The sequence below is a fragment of the Artibeus jamaicensis genome, unplaced genomic scaffold (assembly GCF_021234435.1).
Source record: "Artibeus jamaicensis isolate MK-2021 breed Jamaican fruit bat unplaced genomic scaffold, CSHL_Jam_final contig_700, whole genome shotgun sequence".
NCBI lineage: Eukaryota > Metazoa > Chordata > Mammalia > Chiroptera > Phyllostomidae > Artibeus > Artibeus jamaicensis.
The window spans coordinates 8,597,564-8,617,913 of record NW_026521930.1 but is presented as its reverse complement, the minus strand read 5'-3'; the positions used below and the strand labels follow the sequence as shown (position 1 = coordinate 8,617,913).

The following is a 20,350-nucleotide window of genomic DNA, read 5'->3' as shown; positions in this document are numbered from 1 at the left end:
GAGGGGAGACGTGTTTACCTATGCTGCCATCTTGACCAGAAGTTGTCCTTCAGTTGGATAAAAACTTACGGTGTGCTTTTAAAGCCATAGAAAATACAGACATAGCAAGTCCATAGAGAGGCCCGTAGGTACCATCTCTGTAGGTACAATCTCCCTGTGGTGAAAAAGAGGGTCCAACCAGACTTCACTGTGAATCAGCCCTGACAATTGTTTTGTCTGAAGATTTGTTGCTAAAGAATTTCCATCACCTACTCCAGGGTGTCAAACTCATCTTCACCAGGGGCCACATCAGCCTCACGGTTGCCTTTGAAGGGCTGAAATAATTTTAGGACTGTATAAAGGTAACTACTCCTTAACTGTTAAGGAGTTGAAATTACATTTGGCCCTTTGAAGGCAACTTCGAGGCTGAAGTGGCCCCCAATGAAAATGAGTTTGACAACCCCTCTCAGTCCTTAAATATACAGCAGGTCTTTGAAAAACTGATGACCAGAGGTTTCATTCACGACATTTAATGGCTTGTATAGTACAGTCGTGACCATTCAGGACAGCAATCAGCTATCAGGTGCCAGAACTGCTGCTGGCTCACAGGGGTTGACCAGGCCTCTTGGGACCTAAACCAGCTCACAGATGAGGAGGGGTCACAGGGGATGACCAGGTCTCAGACCCTAGAACTGTAGATACTCCTTGGATGGATAGAGGGCTTGCGCAGTGGCAGGTAACCAGAGGCTCTCAGAGGAAATGTCTGTTGTTCTGCTTCTTAGCCCTTCTCACAGGACCTTTTCACTCTGAAAGTCCTCAGGACTTCATCTGTCCAGTGTTCCAGGGGTTATTTTTCACTTTCTGTGCTGGGAGCCCAGGAGCCCTTCAGGTCACCAGTTCACCTCTGTCCCACATTCTGGCCTCCCATTAGCCAGGGAGTGATCTGTGGGCTAAAAAGCTTTCTCATCTTTTCCCTCATCACTGTCTTTTTTATTTTATTTATTTTTAGAGAGAAAGGAAGGGAAGGAGAAAGAGAGGGAGAAAAACATTGATATGGGAGATACGTCGACCAGTTGCCTCTCACACGCCCACCACAGGGGACCTGGCCCACAACCCAGGATGTGACCTGCCTGACTGGGAATTAAACCAGCAACACTTTGGTTCACAGGCCAGCACTCAATCCACTGAGCCACACCAGCCAGGGCTGGGATATTCCCTTCTACTGGCATCTTGTCCATGGTTCTTGGATGCAGTCATCTCTGACAACATTAATTATTAGATTGTTAAAGTGCTTCAATGTCTTTCCTCACCTTGTGGTGGCCTGTGGCTGTCCATTCACCCCTGAGAAATCCTTTTAAATTACTTTATTGTTATTACAGTTGTCTGCATTTTTCTCCCCACCCCACCCCACCCCAGCCAAACCCACCTCCCTCCCTTGCTTCCATCCTCCCCCTTGGTTTTGTCCCTGTGTCCTTTATAGTAGTTCCTGAAAACCCCTCCCCCCTCCCCTCTGGCTATTGTTAGATTGTTCTTAACTTCAATGTCTCTGGTTATCCCTGAGAAATCTTAAAGACCCATAGGAAGTTCTGGGTGACTCGGTCTCGTGAACTAGGCTCACGGTGAACCTGTCAGGTACCTCGGGGAGTGTGGAGCTCACGTATCTTGGACTGGTAACTGTTCCAGCAAAGACTGCTTGCTGCCACAGGGCTCCTGTCTCGGCACTATGGGTGAGAGGCAGTCAGGATCTCCCCATGTGGAATGGACTTACACTCAACCCTCCACTATGCCTGATTCTCCCAGAGGGGAAAATGCCTGTGTACTTGTGGGCCACCCAGCCCCTCAGCCCTGCCTGATTTCAGCCTGTCCTCCTTACACTGAGTGCAGAGGGGCCTGGGGATGCGGGGTGCAGGGTCCAGAGCTGCAGGTCCCCGCTGGCCCCCCCACGGCCCAGGCGTTAGCTCTCTGCACTCAGGCGTGCAGTGGCACCTGGTTCCCAAATGGTCAACTTCTCTCACCTGATGGGTTCCCAAGTTTTTTCTTGTTCCAAAGGGTTCTGAAGGGAGTGGTAACCCAACACCAGGCGTTGTTCTAGGAGCTAAGGAACCCACGCTGCCCTGCGGCCCTGTGCCATGTTTTGCAGGGCTGCCAGCACCTTGCAAACCACAGGAGATTGGGTTTTGTTTGTTCAGAATTTTACCAGGAGCTGTTCATCAGCCCTGACTGGTGGCTCAGTGGGTTGGGCATCATCCCACAAACCAAAAGGTCACGGTTTGATTCCCAGTCAGGGCACACGTCTGGGTTGCTGGCCAGTTTCCCTGCTGGGGGCGTGCAAGAGGCAACCAATCGATAATCCTCCCACACGGTGATGTTTCTCTCCTTCTCTTTCTCACTTCCTTCCTTTTGCTCTAAAAATAAATAAATGAAAATCTTTTAAAAGCTAAGGAGTTGTCATGATTTTAGAAAAAAAATCTCATCACCCATAGTGACACCTACACCAGATACATTTTTACTGTCACCTCACGAGCATCTAGTACGAGCACCGAGCGACTGAAATTCCAACGATCTCACGACCCCTTGCACTGCTTCCCTCCTCCTTTATACCGCAGGTACGCGTGCACCTGCGTGTCCGGTTTAGGTCTGAGTGTAAGTAGAATGGATTAGCTATGAACTTCATTCCCTTTTAAAAAAACTCCTCACCTGAGGACATGCTTATTGATTTTAGAGAGAGGGGAATGTGGGGAGAAGGAGAGGGGAAGAAATATCAGCACGACAGAGAAAGGTCACTCAGCTGCCTCTTGTACATGCCCTGACCAGGACAGAACCCATGACCTAGACATGTGCCCTGACTAGGAATGGAACTTGCAGCCTTTCAGTTCACAGGATGATGCTCTGACCAACTGAGCCACACTGGCCAGGGCTGAACTCCATTCCTTTTCAGCACAGTAAAGGGGATGTCGCAAAGCACTGGTCCAGAAGGACATGCCTGGGCTCGGCACGGCACGCGCGGGCGGCCTCCCCACACTGTGCCCGTGCACCACTGGCCTTGTATCCTAGTGATGTCCCTCACGACCCTGTTGTCCCCTGACAACAGCCGAGGCAGGGAGGGGCACAGAGCAGCTCACCCACTCCAGAAAAATGCTGATGCAGGCTAGAGTTGCAGGAACATTGTAATTACCTGTCTGTTGACTGCCATCCTTCAAAGAGGTATTTCAAATTCAAAGAAAGGAGGTAGAAGGAGGAATGTACCAAAATGATCATTAAAGTCTCAATTTTCTGGAATGTCACTTCATTTTCTGACAGCTGCCACATCCTGGTGATTTGGGGAGTTTACCGGGGCAGCCCCTCCTGCCCGCCAAGACCCACTTCGTCAGGAGCTGTAAGCAGAGTTGTGGGGACACAGAGGAGGAAGGCTGAGGGCTGGGTGGCACTGACGAACAGGACATTCACTGTCTTCACCTGGCTCCCCGTACTCAGGAGTGCGGCATCCGCGGCCACGTGGCCAGACCGCCAAGGACGATCTGGTGCCCAATCCACCCCTCCTGGACCGGCCACTCTCCAGCACAGCAGAGCGCAGCAGCCGCCCTGCCAGGTGAAGTCCAGGCACAGTGTTCCATCAGAAGTCATGGGGCAGAGCAGGCTTGAAGTCACGATTCCCTCCTCCATACCCCTTCTTTCAGAGTTTCACAATACTCACATGTCTGTTAGCACAGACACAGGACAACAGACCCCCGAGAACCCAGCCTCACTACAGCCCTAGGACATTACAAGGTAATCAGGACAAGGGAACCAACACAGGTGAACAGGAACCAAAAGTTCTCAGCTGTCGGTTTAGATCCTCCCTCTCAGCTGTTTTGGGTGCATGAATCAAGATTGTTGGATATCTTTAACTTCAATTTTCCAGTGTTCAGTGGGAGGAGGGGCCAGTCAGAACAGGGACCGCTACTGACACCTGGCAGTCCTCTGAGTGAAAGCACTTCCCACACACCTGCCTAGGTTCCGCTTGAACCGACTGGAGGGTGCCGCCTGCCCGGACGGCATGTTTGCGACCACCTCTTCTCCAGCGATGGCAACCCTCAAGTGTGTAGTTATGCAGCTATTTTCCAATATGATTAAGAGTCACAGGAAGACTTTTTAAAAATCTCTAATAATGAACAAAAAATGAGTAATAAGAGACTGGATTTCAGAATGACACAGAAAATGCTAACCAATGTCTTCCTCTGCAGTGTTTAAAGCAAGCACCAGAAACTACAATGCTGGCTAGTGGTGGAAGGAAACGAAACCATTCCCAGCAGGCTCTCCCCACCGCGTGGCTCCATGACGGGGCTGGGAGCATCCCCGGGCCAGGGAACCGTGAACATCCTGCCCTCGTGGCGAGGCAGGTGACCCAGCTGAACCTAGGCCACCTAGTGCCTTCGGGGAAGGCTTCGTGCAGCACTGCCCCTCCACACTGGCGGGAGGTGCTGCCGGTCCAAAAGCCCGGGCTGTTCATTTTCCACACAGTCCCCAGATCTCACCTCCTGGGAAACACAGCCCCAGTCAGGATGTCTGAATGAAGTGTACTCCTGTGTTTTCAACGTGACAGCCAATGCGCAGCCCAAGACAGGTAGATGCTCTTTCTTAGTGTCACTTCTTAGGAAGAAAAAATAAGTTCCCAGAGGCAGACTGAAGTCAACAGAGGAACCAGAAAAAGCTTTTCATGATACAGGGAGACAGAGAAGTGCCCCAGGATCCACACGCCAGCCATCCAGGCAGGCTCAGGTGGTCTTCCCGTACGTGCATGCAGCCCAGGACACGTGGCCAGCCTTCACCTTCCCCTCCCAAGGGTAAGGCCACAGCACATGTCTATACTGAGGAAATGCGACTCACACCATAGAGTGTGCTTGGGGACAGAAAAGGTAATTCCACAAGTCCCAGTGGGCACACAACCTGGTGCAACCCCAAGGAGGCAATACTAAGCAGTGTGATGGACACTCTCAGTGGACCCAGGATCCTGCCTCCTGGCAGTCATGCCTCTGGGTACCTCCCCTTCAGGGTAGTAGGAGCTGATACTTGCTTTTGACCCTGAGTAGGGCCAAGTGATGGATGCCCCCTCTGTGATCATGTTACATGAGACTCCTGTAGGCTGATTCTCTCACTTCCTGGCTCTATGAACAAGCTGCCATGTGGAAAGAACCATGTGGCCATGAACAAAGGGTGGCCAGGTGCTGCCCACGGCCACGTGGGTTTAGAAGGGATTCTGCCCCAGCCCGAAAGTGACTACAGCCTGTGAGAAACCCTGAGGCCCTGTGAGGACCTAGCTAAGCTGTGCCCAGATTTCTGACCCCAAAAAACTATATCCTAATAAGTGGGTGTTGTTTTAAGATAGTCAATTTGTCATAATTTCTTAGCTGGCTTGGGATGTTATAACAGAATATTACAGATTGGGGAGCCTATAAATGACAGAAATTTTTTTCACCGTTCTGGATTCTGGAAGTCCAAGACCAAGGTACCAGCAAAGTCAGTGTCTAGTGAGATCCCACTGCCTACTTCACAGACGTCAACCTCTTGCTATGTCCTCACATGACAGAAAGGGCAGGGGAACGCTGTGGGGTCTCTTGTAAGGTACTGTTTCAATTCACAAGGGTTTCTACCCTCAGGACCTAGTCACCTCTCCATGGCCCCAACTCCTAATACCATTGCCTTGGGGGTTAGGTTTCTACACATGAACTTGGGGGCAGGTCCCAAACATACAGTCCACAGCAATAACTAATACCAGTTATTGCAAACATACACTCCTCTGACCAGCCACTATACCTATGAAAACCTATCAAAACAAAACAAGAAAAGAACTTTGTATAAAGGTGTGGTCATAGAGTAACGGTCTGGAGATGCCCACACCCTAATCCCCGGGACCTGTGAACTCGCTTCCTACAGGGCCACAGTACTTGGCAGGTGTGACCCAGGCCATGGATCTTGAGAGGGAAGAGGATCCTGGCTTATCCTGGTGGCCCCAGTACCATCACATGAGTCCTTAAAGGTGGGGACCCTTTCCTGCCTGGGTGAGAGCGATGAGTTGGGAAGCAGGAGAGACTCAAAGCCTGGGAGGGACCTTGATCTGGCTTTGAAGATGGAGGAAGGGGAACATAAGTAAGGAATGTGGACAATCTCTAGAAGCTGGCATGGCTCTCAGTTCACAGCCAGCGAAGAACAGGAACCTTGGTCATACAGCACAAAGAACTAAATTCTGCCAACAACTCAATGAGCAAGGAAGACCTTCCCTAGAGCCTGCAAAAAGAAACACAGCCCGTCGACACCTTGACTGTTGACCTAGGGCGTACATACAGAACTGTCAGATAATGTTATAGCAACAATACGAAAGGAGTATGTAGGTATAAAAGTAAGTAAAGGCTACTTACTACTTACATTAGTCTTTTATTATAAATAAACTGGATACAAACTAAAAAAAATCCATCCACCGTGGAACGGCTAAATAATAGAAGGTGGCCTACAGAGTGGAGGATGTACGGCTGTTACAGAGAAACAGGCAGCTGCTGAAATGAAAGCAGGATGTGCGGCAAACGGAACCTTTGCACCCTCCTGATGGGACAAAAGTTGTTTGGCTGCTTTGGAAAACTGTTTGGTGGTATCAACTAGAGCTAAACATATGCACACCCTACAGCCCAGCAATCCCACTCCTCAGAGTACCCCTGACAGAAACGTGTGCGTATATCCATCAAAAACATGTAGAGGCAGACTTTGTATTACTGCTCTACACAGTGTGCGTTTTGTTTTTTTAGATTTTATTTATTTTTAGAGAAAGGGGAAGGGAGGGAGAGAAACATCAATGTGTGGTTGCCTCTCGCGCACCCCCTACTGGGGACCTGGCCTGCAACCCATGCATGTGCCCTGACTGGGAATTGAACCAGGGACCCTTTGGTTCACAGGCTGGTGGCACTCAGTCCACTGAGCTATACCAGCCAAGGCTGGTGTGCATTTTTTAAAAACTAAAGGCAAGACTTTCCACCAGCAAAAAGATCACAACTTGCTCTACGAAGGTGGTCTGGAACTGACCCCGCAATATTTCCGAGGTGTGCCTGTGTAAGAATTTTCACAGGAGCACTATTCAGAATAAACCAAAAACCCACCTACAGAAAGTGTGAAGTCAACACAACACAAAGGAGTGAACTACAACCGCACATGATAACATGGCCAAATCTCACAAAAATGGATAAATAAAGAAGCCAGAGACACAAGAGTACATATGGTGGAATTTCATTTACAGAAAAGCTCTAGAAATGCAAACCAGTCTATAACGCAGAGGTCAGCGGCTGTCGGGTCGGGGCCATGGGGGCTGCTGTCCAGAGAGCACAAGGGCGGTGTGTGCACACCAGCCAACGCTCCTTTAACTTTAAATGCATACAGGTTTTTGATGTATAAATGATACCTCAATAAGGCTTTTCAAAAGAAAGAAAGGCTAACAATATCAAACGGTGGCCAAGGTGTAGCGTACGGAACCCTCATGCCTTGCTGGTGGGAACTTAAAGTGACAGAGTGACTTTGGGACACAGTCTGGTGAATTCTTGAAAGTTAGGCAGACACATAAGGACTTGTGCATTATGAATGTGCTTTAAGCACCTGAATCATACACTTAGAAGTGGCTAATGTGATAAATATGCATATTTTACCAGAAAAAACTAAATTTAAAAAAGTGTTTAAAGGACTTGTACAAGAACATTCATAGCAGCATTATCTACAATAGCCAACAGCAGTATCGATAAATAAATGGAAAAACAGATTGAGGTATATTTATGCAAAGGAATGTTATTTAGGAACAAAAAGAAAGGAGTGTGAGGATTTCATATACATTATGCTGAGTGAAACAAACTAAAGATAAGGAAAACCTTATTGTATGATTCAATTTACAGGAAGTTCTGGAGAGGCTAAAGTACTCTGGAGTGACAGGAAGCAGGCCAGTGGGGGCAGGGGCCAGGGGCCAGACTTTCAAGGGGCAACAGAGAACCTGAGGGGTGGGAGGAGGTGGAAACGTCCCAGGTCTCTATTACAGCAGTAGTTATGTAGGTGTATATATATACTTGTCACACTCATCAGACTTACACGTACACTCTGAATAGGTACATTTTATTGTATGTCAATTATGCCAATAAAAGCTATTTTTAAAAAAGTAAACCCACTGGATATCGACCTGCTCAGAGTTTAGATTAGTAGGCCTTTTGACAAGAGCCTGAATCACCCCACAAGATAGGTCTGAATGCAGAACAGAGCCAGGTGTGAACACCTGTCCCCTAATGTGCTGACCACACAGGCATTCTGGGAAAAAGGGCGATCCGCGGGTCACTCATGCCTGCCCTTCTACGGGCGAGGTCTGTCACCACAGGAGCATGTACAAGCTGATTGCTCGGGAGAAAAGAAAGGGAGCTGCCTGGTGAAGGATGAAAAGAAAGCAGAAGTTACCTAATACATTTCAAAATGCCTTTGTGTGCCCACTGACATGCTGGGTTTTGAGAAAAACGCTAGGGCGATGAAGAATTTTCCTTAAAGCCTTAAAAACCACACCGGACCAATTCAAACCAAAGCTTTCTGGTGTCCATGAAGGAGAACAAGCACATCTGTACACAAAACCAGGTGAAATATGCAATTAATCACTTGCAATTAATCACAACCCCAAAATACACAGATAACCACCGTTTATGTTTCATGTATTTCACTGCACCATTCTCTTTCATCTGACACTCATTAGATACACTATATAATTAGGCATACTTCTTTCCCACTTACAATTTCAAAGACTACCCCATATCATTGAATATTCATTAAATATTCCTCCAAATCAGCATTTTAAAAAGCTGTATAATAATCTCACCCTATGAATATACCATATTTCCACTATGGAGTGCTTAGGTTGTTTCAGGGTTTTCATTGTTAATAAAAAAATGAACCGCAAAGCCTTGATTTTCTCTAGCGGTGTCCCCTATCATTCCCTAGGAGAGATCCTAATTACTCAGTCAAAGGGAAGACTCCTTCAGACCTGGGTACATGCTGCACAGCCCGACTGAGAGCACCACGCACCCGCCTCCCGTGCTCTCAGCGAGCGCCATCAGTGCTGTGTGTCGGCAGACTCGCTCTGCGACGGACTCGCAGGCGATCATTCCATCCTGTTTAATTTTAAGGTTAAACATCTTTCCGTGCATTTTTCATCACAGTAATTTTCACCCGGTGTGCTGTGGCAGGCACGGTGATGTGCCACGGGAATCTTTACAACATGCGGTACCTGACTCCTGAGCCAAGGGCACTGGCCTCTCCTCCCTTAGACTGTCCAATCAAAAAAGGATGACGGCCAACTCGACAATAACCACCTGGTGTGAGCGAATCAAAATTATACCTCTTTTTTGGTCACACTGGCACAATATTTTTTGGTGCGCTGTAGAATTTTAGTAGTTTATGTGTGCCATGATATGAAGAAGGTTGAAAACCGCTGTTTCATTAGAATCTCCTCTCTGTGACTCTCTGTGTGGCCAAGTGACTTAAAATAAGGAAAATACTCCTACTGGAAACACCACCACTGAGGGGCTGGTCACCTCTGACCTGGACCCAATCAAGTCACCGCCAGCTCCAGTGATTAAGAGAACTGTGTGCATGGCCGGGCGTGCACAGCGGCATGAGCGTGTGTGTGAGCCCGGGACCGCCAACTCCTGTGGGAGATCTGTGTCCCGGGCCAGGACAGCAGCTTCTATCATCCACACTGCTCCTGAGATCTGCTCCAGGGACAGGCCTTCCCCTACCCAAACTGTGACTTTAAGAAAACTGGACTCAGCTCCTAAAGCCTTCCAGCAGTTTGAGGACTGCCGACAGAGGACCGGAAGAAAGAGGGCCAAACAAACGGGAAGCAGAAATCAATACAAAGTGATTACATAACAGTCCAACACGAGTGCTAACTGTGCATCCATAATAGCCACTCAGGGCCCAGAGGCTTTGAGGCGGGTACCAGTGATGGTGCATGGGCTGGGTGGACGGTCATTGCTGCTGCCGAGTTGCAGCAACCGACACCTCTGCAGTGACTGTTGGGCCGGCACACACAGCCTTGGCACCCTGTTAGATGGCACCATGTTCCTTAGTCACTCAAGGCTGTACAAAGCATTGAAGTCCCGAAACCATCAGTTCACCTGTCACCATCCCTCCCAGCAGAGAGACCTGAGTGGCAGGCACTTTCCCTACCTTGGCCCCATCGACAGACAACTGCTGCCTGGGAAGGTCCAGGCTGGCAATGACCCCGGCTTATGACCCTAAGAAGTGCCAGATGGAACACAGGCCCACCTCAGCCACAGTGCCGCCACCCAACCTAGGAAGCACCTGGGGCTTCCTGGGCTCACAAAAACACACGCTCCTCACCTCGCTGAGATCACTGTCCGGGGCTGACATTAACGCCCAGAGATCTGGCACCTGGCTGCCTGTACTTCGACACTTTTCAAAATCTGTAAAGTGCCTGCCTTTCCACACTTGGGACTTCTTCATTATCTGCTCTTCCTCAAGGATGCTGGGATGCCCTCTCTGAGTGGGGGACTGTCTCTCTCAGGATGCTGGCCTCCTGATACCACACCCTCTATACTACTTGGTCAGGCCACTCCTCACTTTCCCTCCCTCTTTGCAACCCCAAAGGCCTGTCTTTCCTAGCAACCTGTGCCCCACATGAATTGCTTCCCTCTTGTGAGTTTCGATGAAGCACCACACCCCTCTGCGACATCAGCACCAGCACCTTGAGGGGGCAAAGCTTGTCTGGCCCCGCCCACCATCCTGCTCACATCCTTGGGTCTTTCCCTTCTCCACCAGTGCCGAGTTTACCAGTCCCCCGTCCCTCCTCTACCCTCTGAAGGGCACGTGGCCACAGTCAGTGAGATTATCTTCCCATTTTGGCAGAAGATAATCCCTGTGGATACCAGAGTTTGCCCGTCACTACTGGCCCTATATGAGCACAATCATAGCCAGGAAACCTCGGTTAAAAGTTCAAGTTCACTTTGCTCACTAGTATTTACCCTATTTCCCATCCTAATGATGAACCCACACACCTGGTGTTGGCTCAGCCCCTCCCCTGGTCTCTGAGGCCTGTGCTCACAGTCCCAACATCCTGCTCCTGAGGGCCCAGGGCATTAAACCCTAGCCCACAAACCCCAGCTCCCCTCCCTCTCCCATTCTTTCTGCAGCTTGCTCCAGGCCAGGGTCCCAGACACTGACACTCTTCCCAGTTTCTCCAAACACACAAGGCAGGACACCCCTACTGATGCAGCCCCGGGCCCTGCAACACCCCATCGAGGGAGGGGCTGCCCCCAACCCTGGCCTGGCTACGACTCCACCCCTTCTCCTCCTCCTCACCCAGAGCAGCTCAGTGGCCAGGTCCCTTGTGACAGGGACCAACAATGTCACATCTTGCCAATGGCAATTCATTTAGAACAAGTGGCAAAAGTGCCTGCAAGATCCTCTAGCTTTCTTCCCCACTTCCTGTAACATGTTTCTGTTTAATTCATCATTGCAGCCACAGACATGCTTGCTAACGGGAATGGTGACATTAGACGTATGCAACACAACACGGCGGTGTCACTGCAACCACACAACCTTGAAAGAGCGACCCAACTCTGCACAGCAGTGTACCTGCTACAGAAGCATTTGTCTGCTATCTGCTTAGCTTACAGAAAGTGCTAAAGATTGGGGGAAACTTAATATTGAAAACATTCTACCTACTCAAATGTTTTCTGAAAATTTAGGAATAGTCACACCGGTCCAAATTACACGTCATCCCAGTTAGCATAACCTGAAGCAGACAAGGTCATCTGTGTCCCCCTGTGCCCCGGCCTGCCACCATCTCAGGCGGGGCGGGTTGATCTTAACACCACACACAGCAGCTGAGTGCCTCTGGCAAAGGGACACAGATGGATCTGTACACGGCCCTTTATGGTCTTCTGGAAACCCATGGTTTGCTACCCTGGCTGGCGGCTGACCTGGGAGTTCTTGGGGCTCTGCTGCTCTGCTAGACGCAGGCTGGAGGGAGGCAGAAGGGCAGGAACAATGCAGTGAAGGGAGAACAAATGAACTTCAGTGACTGGTCCCAGGCCCCAGAGCAGAGGGAGGAGGCAGCCCCAAGACCAGGGACAGAGGTGCCAAGAGAAGAAAAGAGTTCAGTTTGGGATGCACTGAAAACACGCACACCGAATGCATAGGAGGCGCCAGGGAGTAGGACTGTGATCATCAGAGAGGAGCCGGGCCCGGGCCCAGGGTGGAGGTGAAGCAAGGGCACAGGAGTGCCCAGTGAAAAGAGGGTCACTCCCACCACTCAAAGTGCCGGGTGCCTGAAGAAGGGGGTCAGACGGCCCACATGTAAGAAGACAGGGGTTCCAGGCCGCGTGCTGCCTGAGAGCGCTGCAGGCTTTTGGCGTGTCCAGCCTTGGCTCCTCATCCACAGAATGGAATGGTGAGGACAGCTCCGCCGCAGGGTGGACGTGAGAACCAGATGAGGAACAGCGCCGAGGGGCTCAGCCCCACCTCGGAAGCTGGCATCCAACAAAGAAAAGGCAAAGACCAACAAACCGCCCAGAAAGTGGATGAAGGCCAGACATGCACGCCCAACCAAGTACAGAAAGAGAGAGGGACTGTCAGAATGGGGACGCTGCACGCACACTGCACCTTCATTCAGAACACATTCAGTTAGTGCCTCCTGTGTGCAGCTCTCATGCCAATGTCGAGGACAACTCAACAGAAGAGACACCAGGGGTGTACAGGCCAAAGGAGTGCCTGGAGACACTGCATACTCTGAGGTCTGAACTAAGGATGGAAACCCACTTTCAGCCAGGCGAGAAGAGTTTGGAGAAAAGCCATGGAGCTGGAGGACATGATGAGCTCCGGCTTGGCTACTGGGCTGTTGACAGGGCCATAACCCACTCTCTGGCACCCTAGGGCTGCATGCACAGTGTCCTCCCCCACAGGCATGGCACTGCTACAGAAATAACCAGTAGGCCCAAACACTAGTGGTACACCTCAGCACTTGCCCGACTTTGTCCACACCTGTCACATCTGCCTCCCTCCTCCTGTTCATTGGACCCCCTACCCCCCTCTCTGCATGTCCTGGGCTCAGTGGACATGGCCTTCCCGCACACTCAGCAGCTCCTACCAACACCAATCCCCGAAGGAGAAGATGGAGAGAGTTATGCCTATTCTCGAGTCTTCCAAGATGTGGGCATACTGACTACACCAAATCTTCCTGTTGACCCTCGTCATGAAGACCTGTGGGAACCAAGGCGCAGAGGACAGAGCCGTCTTAGTCAGGACCTTCACCGCCCTGGGAAAACAGGATGGGCTGCACACCAGGGTGTGCCCAGCACACTGCCTCAGGGAGCAGCAGCCTTGGAGCAGAGTCAGATCTGGCAGTGCACCAGGGAGAGAAGCTGCTCGTGGAACACTCTGCCTTCTCCCTGCCAGCTTCCACAACCCAGACTCCTCACTGCTTATGTTCTGGAGCACATTTCCCCAGCAGATGGCCCAGTGGAACCTCTACACAAAGTGTTCTACTCTTTGTCGAGGAGAGCACAGGCACTCTAAAATCACTGCTGTGCAGTAAGAAAAAGGGAAAGCAAACCTCCGGAGAGGAAGGTCTCCAGATCTATGGAAACCGATAAGCCCACATTAGCATCACCAGACTCCAAAAGCCACTGTGGGCTCCTGCAGGGTCGGCAAGTTGTCACGGGTGGCTCATCACTACTGCAGGCGCCAGTTCTAGTAAAAGCCGTTTGGATGACTCACATGTTTATAAAGCCAGGAGAGCAACATGCACTCGTGTGCATGTCTGAGAAACAAGCTAGACAAGACTTCCATGTGGGAAAGTCATCTGAGTGACCCAAGGAAGTGGGTTTGGTTGCACGCCTGTCGTTAGTGGGGACCTCTCTGCCATAGGTCAGCTGCTCCTAGTCAGAGGAACCACAAAATTTTAGGCTGAAAACAAGAAGGCTAGAGACATGCTGAAGGATTTTAATACAAGGGAAAAAGAAATAGCATGTATACCCATTGTAAGAAAATCAGCAATTTTTTAAAACTCTTGAATATTATAACTTCTATTTAAAAGGATTTTATTTATTTACTTTTAGAAAGAGAGGGAGAAAAACATCGATCAGTTGCCTCTCACATACCCCCCCACTGGGGACCTGGCCTATAACCCAGGCATGTGTCCTGAGTGGGAATTGAACCAGTGACCCTTTGGTTCACAGGCCAGTGCTCAGTCCCTGAGCCACACCAGCCAGACCATGGATATTACAACTTTTTTAAAGGAAAAATTCCCATGTTGCTGAATCCTGAGAACCAGCTGCTCCAGAGGGAGCCCAACAGGCTCCCTTAGGAAGCATTTGGAGGAGCAGAGAGTATGCTCATGTCCAACTTCACCCTGATAAAGAACAGTGGGCTCTGACATCAGTGCGCAGAGGCCCTGACCACAAAGACCCACCCCTCATATTGCACACACCTCAGCCTCAGGGACCCCTAGACACAGGGGCCAGGCACTCTGCCTTCTCCGCTTAATGCTATGGGGAACCTGCAGTAACCTGGGAGTGTGCCCTGGCCTTAAAAGCACATGGAACTTTTCTAAGAGTGGTTTCTTCTCCACTTCTGGCAAGTGGTCCTCGGTTGGACCAAACACCTTCGCTATCTCAGGCAGGTCTCTAGGTTTTACTCAGTCGGCATGTCATAGGAAGTGTGCCAATGCACTGCAACTTGACAGAGGGGACAGAAGGTGGTTCTTATCTCTCCAGCTAGGCGCCGTGTTCCCTGAATGCTCACTGCACCCAGCTGGAGTACCTGATGGTGAGGCTAAACTGACCTGCAGGAGTACAAATCTATGTCCCAGGAAAAGATGCCCTTGAAGAAGCCCAACCCCTCTCACACTCTTCTCACACCCCACCAGCAGCCCAGGAGCAGCACTCCAGGAAGTAACACTGTCACTGGAAAAGCAACTCAACCACCTACTGACTGAGTCATGAGGGGCACCTCTGACAGTGGCTACCAAGTGTCCATTAAGGTGGAAGTGGCTGGTAGAAGCCTCAACAAAAACCCTCCCTCTCATGTCCCTGGTCAGCCTCACATTTTCCTCACCTATAAACAAACCCAGAGTTCCTCCTTTCTTGCCCTTCCAGATGCCTTCTCTCAGCTAGGGCTGAAAGCACACACTCTGGGAGGTGGCACAGTGTGAATTTGGCGCAATTGCCCAATGCTGAAGCTGTTACAGCACAAAGGGCGGCCAGCCAGTTCAGGTGATCCAACAACCTTGACAAGTCCTAAATCGAAAGGGTTGAAAGAGCTGCGTCCACACTCTCAGCTGCCCAAAGGTAAGCAATTTGGCAAACAGTAAATGCTGAGAGCCGTCAGACAGGACTGACAAGAGCCCAGGAAACAAAGCAACAAAGAGTGTGGAGGGCAAGGACTTCAAGTAAAATTGGTGAGACAAGACAGAACTTCCAGAAGCACAAAAGATCCTTGGAGAGCCTGGACACTGACATACTATAGGCAGAGTCCCTGCTTCTCCTAAGGAAACACCCTGTGTGGCCCAGAACAAGGGCCCATCACAGAGCGGGGAAAGGCCACACTGCTTCTTGACCAAGATAACTATGTTTTTTCACATTAAATATGTGAATTAAGGGGAGCTCAGACAAGTGCTGGTGAGGTGTACCTTAGCCATGCAACCAGAAATTTAAACCTCACCCAAGGATGAGAATAATATGGTTTTTTATAGTTGTTTTTTTTTCAGAGAGAAAAATATCGATGTGAGAAACAGATCAGTTGCCTCCTGTACATGTCCCAACCAGGGTTCAAACCCACAAACTAGGTATGTTCCCTGACCAGGAACTGACCCTGCGACCTTTTTGGTGTATAGGATGATGCTCCAACAAGCTGAGCCACCAGTCCAAGATACAACAAGAAATTTTAAAAGAAATTTTAATAACACCATGAATGGGGTGTTTTCTTCCAGCACGAAGTGTTGATTCCCTGAGTAGTGAGTAAACATTTCAAAGGAAAAGCCTGCCTTTGGGTCCCACACCCTCATCTGTGCACACACTACAGGGTCGTGAAAACCCTGGCCATACCTGGGACACCTTGTCGCAGGTTCTCCTCCACAGACCCACAGCCGCCATGAGACTACTGGATGCTCCCCCCTCAAGTACATCCTTCCTCCAGCCCCTGAACATTTTCTTCACACACCTCCTAGGTCAGTTGTCACCCAGCAGCCACCAAGCTGCACCGTGATGAAAACCCTTCTCCAGGAAGCTTACAGCAGAATCTCAGCCTCCCATAAAGCCGCTAGCCTCTAAAAAGGTCTCTAGGCTTCGAGCTGATAACTCAAAGTGCCAAGATGATTATTCAGAATCCAGCTGCTTCTTCCCAGCCTCAGGCCTCTATTAGAGTTGAAAATAGTGAGAAAGAAAACAGATTGCAAATTGCCACAGGCTTGCTCCCTGCCAGGCAGTGTTAGGCTTTAACCACAGTGAAGAGATGAAGAAAGGCAAGGCGCTGATCCTTGGCTCCTAATTGCAGTCTAACTGGGTAGGGCAAATGGCTGGTTGGCGCAGTTCTCATTACAGACCCGATGGTGACAGGAGGTGGCAGCTCAGGTCCACGGGGAGAGGCGCATCCCAGGCCAGCTAACTGTGGGGACTGCGTGGTGCTCACACTGCTTCCGAGCAGTCTTGGGCCCAGCAGGGAGAGCCCCGCATACGAGGGTCCTGCGCCCTTCCCGGGAGAGGACGGGGAGCGGCTACCCGAGGACAGGCCAGCTGCGGGGCCTCCTTACCGTTGCTGTAGGCGTATGGGGATTCGGCCGCGCCGTCCTGCAGGCTCTCCAGGATCTCTCCCTTGCCCACATCGCTGTCTCCCACCAGCAGGAACTTGAGCAGGTAGTCGTAGCTCTTGACCGGGCTGCCCTGCGTCCCCATCCTCGCTCACGCGCGCTCAGGCCGCACCCGCATGCCCACGGCGCCAGCCCGGAGAGCACAGAGGGGAGGAGGCCTCTGACCGACCTGCGGGGACCAGGCGTGGGTGAGCGGGGGCCGGCGAGGATCGGTCCCCGAGGGCCCCACCGTCCCGACTGCTGCCCAGACAGCCCGGGGCGAAGCGCCCTGGGCCCGCACCTGCTCCGCCTCCCACCTCACCTAAGCGCTGCCACCGCCCCGCCGCTTCCCGCACAGCGCCGCGCAGCCCTGCCTCGCCCCCAGACCACGCGCCGCCATTGGTTGCCCGCCGCCTACCTGCCCCTACCTATTGGCGCGCGAGCACGTCCTTCGCGTCTGCCCGCCCCCATCGTTTCCCACACAGCACAGCAAAGCCTCCAATCGCCCCACCCCATCACCGCCCTATTCCACCTCCCTTGGATCGCCATTGGTCACCCACCGGCGCTTTCTCAAGATCACTGGCCGCTGTGCATGTCCGTCATGACTGCCCGCCCCCACACTGTTTCCCCAGGCAGCGTTGCAGAGATTCCAGCCGCCTCGCCTCGTCGCCGTTGCCGTTGGCCACTCTCCCTTCGCTTTCCCAGCACCACTGGTCCGCCTGCATGTCAGTCAGCACCATTACAGCCCCGGAGAATTCCCGGAACCACCCACGACCCCGCCCACTGCCTCTACGTACCTAGAATCCAGCCCGCCCCGCCCCTCCCCGTCGCCATTGGTCACTGCTGTCGATCCTCCCAGAGCCACTGGACCATCTGTACGTCGATCACGGCCTTCTAAACCCATCTCCTACTTCCCACTGCTTTCCCTATACGCTTACCAATCAGGAGATTGTAACTCCAGGTTGTTTGCATACGCCCTCTTCCGTCCAGTAGACCGGAGCTGGATGGTGGCTGTTCCCGTGGTGAGGTGATGCAGCTGTGGCCCGGAGGACTAAACCCCCTAGCAAGCTGTGGCTGGCTGCTTCTGCAGAGACCCCAGAGAGCGCGGGGTGAACCCTAGAACGGCGCTTGCGGAAACCGACTTCCCGCGACGGGGGCGTGACCTGGGAGTGGCGGGGCAGAGGCAGCCAATCGGCGCTGGGGATCTGGGAGCGATAAGGCTTTCTATCCAGAAGGGGGCGGGGTTGAGAGGGTTGTGGTTGTGTCCAGGCTATGGCGAACTGGGACTGTGGGCTAAGCTACTCTGAGCGAGTTAAGCGAGCTTCCCGGGGGTGCAGCACGGGGCTTATGCCCTTTGCCCCGGGCAAGGCTGTAGGCCACAGCGCGTGGCTGTGAAGTTTTAACGTTCTAGAACCACGGTGGCTCCGCAGGTGGCTGCCGCTTCAGTAGTCAGAGGTGTTGGCAGCACAGGCTTCAGAGGTAGAGTGACAGGACTCTGCCCCCAAGTGCCCAGGGCGGAGCCTAGATGTCCAGTCGAGTCCGTATCAGGCTAGGTGAGGGGATTCAGGAGGGCCCACAAGGCGAGTCAGGACGTGGGGCTCTGAGGCTTGACCTTGGAGGCCTCCAGGAGGAAGTGACTAAGGGGTTGTTTACAGGATGCACGGATTATTTTTCTTTTCCTTTTTTTAACGTATATTTTATTGATGCTATTAGTTGTCCCAATTTTCCCCCTTTGTCCCCCTCTGCCCCATATCCCCTTCCCTCCAGTAATGCCCCCCTCTTACTTTATGTCCATGTGTTATGCATCTAAGTTCTTTAGCTTCTCCATTTCCTATACTATTCTTAACCTCCTCCTATTTTGTACCTACCAATTATGTTTCTTATTCCCTGCAGCATTTCCCCTGTTCTCCCCCTGCCCCCTACCCATTGATAACCCTACAAATGATCTCCATTTCTGTGATTCTGTTCCTTTTCTAGTTGTTTACTTAGTTTTTGTTTTTAGATTCAGTTGTTGATAGTTATGAATTTGAATTTATTGTCATTTTACTGTTCATAATTTTTATCTTTTTCTTAAATAAGTCCTTGTAACATTTCAAAAAATAAGGGCTTAGTGATGATGAACTCTTTTAGCTTTACTTTGCCTAGGAAGCACTTTATCTGTCTTTCCATTCTAAATGATAGTTTTGTTGGATAGAGTAATATTGGTTGTAGGTCCTTGCTTCTCATCATTTTGAATACTTCTTGCCTGTCCCTTGTTGCCTGGCAAGGTTTTTTGGTTTTTGTGGTTTTTTTTTTTTTGAGAAATCAGCTGACAATCTTATGGGCACTCCTTTGTAGGTAACTCCTTTTCTCTTGCTGCTTTTAAGATACTCTCTTTATCTTTAAACTTTGGCATTTTAATTATGATGTGTCTTGGTGCAGTCCTCTTTGGGTCCAACTTGTTTGGGACTCTGTGCTTCCTGGACTTGTATGTCTATTTCTTTCACCAAATTAGGGAAGTTTTCCTTCATTATTTGTTCAAATAAGTTTTCAGTTTCTTGTTCTTCCTTTTCTCCTTCTGGCACCCCTATGATTCTGATGTTGATACATTTGGAGATATCCCAGAGGCCCCTTAGACTTATCCTCATTTTTTTTGAATTCTTGTTTTTTATTCTGTTCAGGGTGATTGTTTCTTTCTTTCTTATATTCCAAATCATTGGTTTGAATCCTGACTTCCTTCCCTTCACTGTTGGTTCCCTGTAGATTTTTCTGTTTCACTTAGCGTAACCTTCACTTCTTCCCTTATGCTTTTGCTGTGCTCAGTAAGTTCTCTGAGCATCCCTATCACCAGTGTTTTAAACTCTGCATCTTATAGGCTGGCTAAATCCATTTTGTTTAGTTCTTTTTCTGGATTTTGTTCTGTTCTTTAATTTGGACCATATTTCTTTGTCTCCTCAATTTGGCAGCCTCCCTGTATTTGTTTCTGTGTACTAGATAGAGCTGCTTTGATTCCTTGTGTTAGCACACCTGTTAAGTTGTATGGGGTGGAGACTTAGATATTTGCCAGGGTAGGGTAAGACACTTCACTGCTTTGTGGCTCTGTATGTTGGGAAGGGGTCAGAGAGAGGACGATGCCACTGTCTGGCAGCTAGAGGCTTGCTTGGCACTCACCCTGTTTTCAGTCACTTCATCCTCTTCCCATATGCAACCCTCTAGCTGCTACCCTGGTAGTGGTTCCCAAGAATGGGTGGGTTTCAGTACATTCTAGGACTGTGCAGGCCCTTTAAATGAACTCTCCTGAGAGACCAGCAGTTTCTTCTGCCACCCTAACCCACACTAGGTTTTACAGCCAGAAGTTATGAGGCTTTATTTGCTGGCACTGGAACGCTGGGCTGTGTGGTCTGGCCTGGGGCTGGGCTGGGATCATTCACTCCCAAGGTGTCCCTCCCAGTTTTTATCTACCACACGTGAACATGACACTACCTGATCCACCACCAGCTGCCACACCACTTCCTCTGCACCCTGGCTCCCTGGCTCCCTGGC

The 20,350-nt window shown here is 50.6% G+C and overlaps 1 protein-coding gene across 5 annotated transcripts in view; it reads right to left on the bottom strand.

The window, feature by feature from the left end:
• Window positions 1–17,979, bottom strand: part of RAB40C (RAB40C, member RAS oncogene family) — a 34,583-nt gene extending 16,604 nt beyond the window's left edge. The window contains exons 1-3 of one of the 5 annotated variants that reach the window (XM_037157220.2): window positions 17,767–17,978; window positions 17,389–17,547; window positions 16,793–17,018 (exon numbers count right to left, since the gene is read on the bottom strand). In XM_037157220.2, coding sequence (XP_037013115.1) covers window positions 16,793–16,934 — 142 coding nt within the window. In that variant the 5' untranslated portion in view covers window positions 16,935–17,018; window positions 17,389–17,547; window positions 17,767–17,978. Of the gene's footprint in view, window positions 1–16,792; window positions 17,019–17,150; window positions 17,236–17,256; window positions 17,278–17,388; window positions 17,548–17,766 lie in introns of those variants that run through there. The other 4 variants (XM_037157222.2, XM_037157223.2, XM_037157221.2 and 1 more) reach the window with 4 other exon arrangements.
• Between the last annotated feature and the right edge of the window lie 2,371 nt (window positions 17,980–20,350).